The sequence below is a fragment of the Pygoscelis adeliae genome, unplaced genomic scaffold (genome assembly GCF_000699105.1).
Source record: "Pygoscelis adeliae isolate BGI_AS28 unplaced genomic scaffold, ASM69910v1 Scaffold133, whole genome shotgun sequence".
In the NCBI taxonomy this organism is placed as follows: domain Eukaryota; kingdom Metazoa; phylum Chordata; class Aves; order Sphenisciformes; family Spheniscidae; genus Pygoscelis; species Pygoscelis adeliae.
In genome coordinates, this window is record NW_008824475.1 from 915,352 (window position 1) to 922,051 (window position 6,700).

Genomic DNA, 6,700 nt, shown 5'->3' on the forward strand with positions numbered 1-6,700 from the left:
GAAGGAACAGTTGAATAAGGTAATACTAGAATGGGTAAGCCCATACCATACCTTTTCTGTTCTATTGTATCTGTGTGCAATTTGGTCATCTTGTTAAATAGGTGAGAAATAAATTCAGAATCCTGAGTGACATTCTCACAGAGCTGAATAAGGGTTGTTTTGGAGCCTTTACTGGAGTCATTTCATGATTTCTTAGTTCCTAGTTTTTCCAATTTGTTTGTAAAAGGTTATGGTACCTATATGGTGCCTGTAATATGTCTTCCAGAGCCATCAATGAATATGGTTCTTTATTTTTCTTCAAATGCACACTCTAGGGATGCAAATTTCCACTTCACTTCTTTAGATTCCTTCTTTATGTGTTTTTAATATCTTATATATGTCTGACATCTAACATTCCAGTACACTAACTGATTCAGTGTTATCGATGGTGAAAGTAGCTCGTGCACAATTACATAGTAGCTTGTAGCTAATTGGAAATGAAACAAGCTAAAATTAATGTTGAAAAATGTGTGTTCACTGTGCTTCCTTTTACACAAATTACACAAATTCTTTACAGTTATAAAGTGGGAAATGGTAATTATAATTACCAATTTCTTGTAATTTCTGATGTCCATTTGACTGACTTCTAATATCTGTTCATTTCAGTCATGATTGTTTAGGGTTTATGAATATAGAAGAGTCTAAATATATACATTTTTACAACACTAATGCATTCAGTTGCATGAGTCAAATTGTCTCAAAGGGTGTGCAGAGATTGTGGGGAGGCAGTAACATTTAAAAGTTATTGTGGTTTGAAATAGAGAGGTCTTGTTTGTTCAATGGTTATTGTGTCAAAATGAAGTGTTATTTTTCCATACATTTTATAAGTTTTATGTTAGTTATACACATAAGAAGTTAAAATAAGGGCATATAAGAATAGTTGTCATTAAAACACTTCTAGCCAAAGTATAGAACCATCTCACTTGAATAGCTTGAATTTAGGTTTTCTGCATCTCGTTGGAATTGGGAAACATTTTTGGGCTTCATGGGGAACTCTTTATGTCTTTGCAAAATAAAATATTTGGATTGTTTTCTATTTATTGGTAGCAACTGTGAGAGACTTTATTTAATATTCTAACTGCGGACCACAGAAAATAGCTCTGTGTTTTACAGGCTTGATTATTCTGAAGTCTGTGTTTTTTGTTGGCTGAGGGGAAGGGAGTCTGTCAATTAATCATTTAACTGCTGGGGAAAAAATATCAGATGTAATGGTCAAATTCTCTATAGAGACATAAAATTACTGTGTAATAAGGTGGTCATTGCCAAGTAATTCTAGAACTTTTACTGGATGGTCTGCCCTGTCATCTCTTGCCTGCTGGATGCTTATATGTCTATTAGAGCAGCTGAATTTTAGAGTAGTACTCTTCTTACGTTGAGTGACTTCTGCCTTAATCATTTCAGAAAAACTCATTCATTAACTAAGTGATTTAAATACATACTAAGTCAAAGAAATTGTTATGAAATAGATTGCTGTAATTGTGTAGCTACGCCTGGTTTTAAGGTTCTGGACCAACATTTTGAAAGGGAAAAAAAAAAGTTTTGTTATGTTTGTCTGTCTTTGTGTATACAAAAATTGAAAGGGGACTGATGTTTTAGGATGCGGTGAGATCTTTAAATCTCAAGGAAGATGATCAAGTATGAAGATACTCTAAAGAATAGTTGCCTTATTGACTGTGACCATAGTTTTGAGAAACTACCCATGAATTTCAGTCTGTTTCCTAGTAATAGAGTTTAAGTATCAAATCTTGTTTGGTTGAACTTTTGAGGTCTGAAATAATAAGATTTTTTTCTTCAGTAGTTTGGTGTGTGAAGGAAAATGAGGGGGAATTTTTCACGTAAGTATCAACAAGCTTCCCCTCCAGTTGTATTAATTGATGTTATCCTTCCCAAGTGAAACTTGTGGCAGCAACATCTTGCAGGGTTTGGCTTGATGATGTTTTTGGGTTTTCTTTTTTTTGTTGTTGCTGCTTTTTTTCTAGATTCGGACCATACTTCATGATTCCTGCTACTTCTCAATGTTTATGGTCTTTGAAAATGCAGAGGAACTATGTTGAGGGTGAAAGGATTTGCATCTAAATTACATGTATTTGTTTATTTGTTGCCAATAACTTTTAATTTAAACAGACAACTTATTTTCCTTCTCTATGATAAGGCCCTGTGTGCTGCCGTAGTTAAACAAGATGTGCTAGAAACTCTGATGTTGCTGTTTAGTGGGGCTGATGCTATGTGTGCCACTGGAGACCCTGTTTACAGTACTCCATATTTACTAGCCAAGAAAGCTGGACAAAGGCTGCAAATGGAATTCCTGTACCATAATAAGTTCTCAGGTAGGATATATTCTCTTTGTTTTGATCTTCTAATTTTATATTGAGCAAAAGGGAAGGAAGGAATTCAGAAGAAAAATTGGCATTGAGTTGAACAACAGTGGTATAGCAGAGGGGGAGTTGTGATGGTGTTAACTGTATTTCAGCAGACAGCATATGTAATTATGTACAAGTAACTTTTGTTTTGCTCAGACATAAAGTTTAGGGCTTAAAAAAATAATAAAAAAGCCAGTGAGAACTCGTACCCTTATTTATAACCCAGAAGAAAAACGTAATTTGTTCTGCCAATATTACCAGGTTTTTACCAGAAAAAAATGGGTATATACAGTTAACGTGTATCTAAAGTATTCATCTGGGGCATTGTTTTTTTCTTAAAAATTGTTTAAATGGATATCTACCCCTACTGCACACAGACCTACCTGTTTTTTCACAAACTCTCCTCCCAAAATAAAACTCACCTCTTGAACCTGTAATATGATCTATCCCAGCAAACTGTCTTTTTTTTCAGATCACAACTTCTGTTACAGCTTGGAGTACGTGATAAACTTTGGTCTTGAAAGTCAACAGTTCTGGTTGCCGTGTGTGACTGTTACAAGGCTCTTGAAAACAGAAGGCTATTCTTAAAAATAAATATATACATAAATTTTAGAGTATGGATGTGCCTGACCTTACCCTTTAAAAGGGCTGTACAGTATCTGAAGCAGTCTGGGAATGAAAGTTCACATGCAGATTTACACTGGAAAAAATAAGCCATGCTATATTGCAGCCAGCATTGTGGACATACTCCTGGACCAACCTTCCATTGTCTTGTGCTACTCTGCAAAGTAACACTGCATAGTCTGAACAACAAAAGTTTTAGTGGGAAACGCAGGAATGATTTAGGGCTTCCTAGAGCAAACATGGTGCCTTAAGTTCTGCCTGAGCATTGCTCTGTCACAAGTGCCAGGCACTGGATCCTAGGATGTCACTGTGCAGACATGCAGCTATGGGGTTTTTTTCTAGCTATGCTCTCAAGTGGTCCTAAGGCTATAGAGAGAAGTTTGCTTGTCTTGGCTCTGTCTTTTCTACTTAGAGCCTTCCAGCCAAGGCAGCATTACCATGTGCTGGTGCTAGTGTTTGTTCTTCTCTTCAGAGAAAGGCAGGTTATTGCAGGTTGACAGTGATTCTCCGAATCGTTTTCTGTCTGCTGCCAGAGTTGGTGGTAAACTTCTAGATAAGCCCCCAAGAGAAACAATTCCCTTCTGTTGAAGTATGTTACATAAGGGATGAAAATTAATGCTTAGTACACCAGAAAACCATATTTTAGATTACGTTGGCAAGCAGTGGTAGACAATGGCAATGTAACAAATGTGAACCAATGTGGGTTTTTTTTATTAGTATGTAAGAATTTTACTCTAATCGTAAAAATAAATCAGCAAGATGTATCTGTGCTGTAGTAAAGATATTACAGAGCAACTGCATATCTACAGATATGCAGTTAGAAAGACCTGTGGAGAAATGGTTATAACTGATATAACTGAAGTTCTGTATGTTACTTACTCCTTTGTCTTTTAATAGACTTCCCAAACTATACTTGTTTTGAAAGTGGCTTCTCTGAAGATTCTTCACATTCCACCTTTCTTTGTGAATTCTTATACAAAGTTTCTTCTAATACTGCTAAGCTGCTTATAGAGAAGAAATTAAAAGAAGGTATTTCACTTTTACTTTATGCATTTGAATAAACATGAATATGTATCGTTTGGATGAATTTGGTTCTTTTAACCTATTGCATTACTTTTTAAAAGATAAAATGTCTTTGACATGACATAACTTCTTTTGATTCGGTAGACCACTTTCAGATAAAGAAAATACTGATTGTCTTTATCTCTTTATTCAGAGGTTGACAGGGGAAAAAAACTGAACTGCTGAAAAATCACTCCGTTAACAACAGTTATTGATAAATAAAAAACACTTAGAAATGTTTCTCACTTTAATTATATTTAGATGGATGCTACTAACTGCCAAAACGTAGTTTCCATCTAAAATGATAACATTCCAGAAATCATTTAAAAGTATCACTGACTTTTTAGTAGGAGTCCAAATGGCTAACACCTAGGATATTTCTCAAGCTCACAAATTTTAAAAGTATTCTGAGTGGAAATGAGCTCTTCCAACAACTTTACAACAAATTGAGCTTTGTGGGGTGAAAATGTGTGTATATCACAGTAGATATACATGGTCGTCTCTGTATATCAGTCTTCCATGATTTTTTTTTTTTGAGAGATGTTTCAGATTTTTTTTCAGCTTTTTTTTCCTTTTTCTCCCCAGTTGTGCTACTATATTTTTATTCCATCTAAACAAACAAATGATGTGGATTTTTAAAATCTGGGCTGACTTATGGTTGAGTTTATTTTTCCTAAAATTTTGACATGGTATCCTGTGTCAGTATATACATATTTTTGTATGATTGTGTCCATATTCTCGTGGTGTATGCCTTTAAGATCCTTAGTGGGGATTAAAGCATGTTAAAGCACATAACTCCTATTTAAATATGCTTTTGAAGAATCTGTATGCTAGTGTGGGTCCAAATACTTGAAAGCATTGGATGATCAGCAGAGCTAATGCCTGATCACAGGCATTTCCCAGTAACTTTGCAGTTGTTAACAAAGATACCTGTTGTGGCAGAGGACTGTTGCTGGACAGGACTTTCTTCAGGATTCTTCTGAAACCGCACTGAGCTTATTCAGGAAAGAAAGGAATAACTGCAAACCTCACTACTACTTGCTCTAAGTGCAGACCTTGTCTTCTGTGCTGTGGGTATCTATATTCATTAAAAACCTTTAAAAAAGGGGGGGGGGGGGGGGGGGGGCCAAACCCAAAGACTCAAAAGTTGAGGCTGACGTGTAATCAAAAGTGGATTTTTAAGAGAAGTAGAGAGCAGATACAAGGCAATACTACTGGTCTCTTCTAACGCAATGGTATGTTAGAAGTACAGTGTAAATTTGTAAATACCAGTATTTAGCTTAGCATTGCACTTACTACTTGGAGGAACATACAGTAAATGGAAAGGAACCAGATTGCCCTTAGCTCAAGTTTTGGCCTCTGAAATTGTGATAGTGTCTTGTAGATGGTAGATGTTCTGCTGTTTGTTTTTTTGGGGGGATTTTTTTTTTGGGGGGTGTGTGTTTGCTTTGTTTTTGCATTAATGTTGAATTACCTGTATGTTTGTCAGGGCTGATGTTTCTGGGCTGGGTGCTTTACAGACACATAGGAAGATAGGTTTCCCTGACCATTTGCGGTTTAAGAAGACAAATGACAAACGGAACAAGGGAGGAAGATGTAATAATAACATCCTTTCAACAACAACAAAAAACCCCTGCAATTTTGAATTAGAAACTGCTCTTGCCTGAGGGTTCTAATATATCAGATGTGTAAGAATTAGTATGACAGAAGGTGATTTTTCTGCTATTTAAAACATAAACATGTAATCTTTTTTCCCTTCTGTATTGATTTTTTTCTTCCCTACATCAAGAACCTTTCTACTTTTATAAAATTTCATTAACATGAAGTAATATGGGATATGCATATCACAGATTGTTGGGAATAGGTAGTAATATTTTTGTTTTTCCTTCTTACTGTCTTTAGAAAATAATTTGATGGTTAGAGTACTCATGTTTGAGAGATACAGTTTCAGTTCCCTCCTCTGCCTGTAAAGATTCAAATAAGAAGGTTACATTACCCAAAAAAGTGACCTAGCTGTTTAGTTCTAGAGAAAAGAAATAAGCTCTCCTGTTGAAGCAGTTCTGACTTTCTGTGAACTAACTGAGTTCTCACTGGGCCAGAGAGGGAGCACGATTCTCTAATTGGGGATTACAGCACTTGTCTAAATTTTGGGCCCTGTCCCAAAGTACACTGGGCTTTTGATCTACTGATTTTTATTTTTTTTTAATGCTGTTTGTGAAAAGGGCTGCAAGCCAGAATCCTATTAAGCTGTCTAACCATTAAACTAGAGTGAAGTTCTTCCTCAGTGTTACGAATCTCTGAGGCAGTTGTCAGCCTTGCCTTTAGAGCCAAGGGCTGAAAATTTAAGCACTGTTTGTTGTCACAGAAAACTGTTATCCCTTTGTGGGCTGAGCCCTAATGGTAAGAGGACACTCAAGAAATCATTCAGTGATGTGAATTGAACCCAGGTTTTATAACAACCAGGTGGAACACCTGGAAATACAGTCCAGTTTTTCATTATGTGGGTTTCGGGTATTGCAGGAGAGAGTAAGCCAACTTTGTGTGTAGTTCTCATTATAGCAGCATCAGTGGTTTCAGCAGGGGTGCATAACTTTTGAGGAAAGTTGTTGTTAATT

The 6,700-nt window shown here is 36.0% G+C and overlaps 1 protein-coding gene across 1 annotated transcript in view; it reads left to right on the forward strand.

The window, feature by feature from the left end:
• Positions 1-6,700, forward strand: part of ARAP2 (ArfGAP with RhoGAP domain, ankyrin repeat and PH domain 2) — a 123,694-nt gene that overhangs the window by 54,921 nt on the left and 62,073 nt on the right. The window contains exons 12-14 of the mRNA XM_009321394.1: positions 1-19; positions 2,192-2,366; positions 3,921-4,052. The exon at positions 1-19 is cut by the window's left edge and continues 170 nt beyond it. Coding sequence (XP_009319669.1) covers positions 1-19; positions 2,192-2,366; positions 3,921-4,052 — 326 coding nt within the window. The remainder of the gene's footprint in view (positions 20-2,191; positions 2,367-3,920; positions 4,053-6,700) is intronic.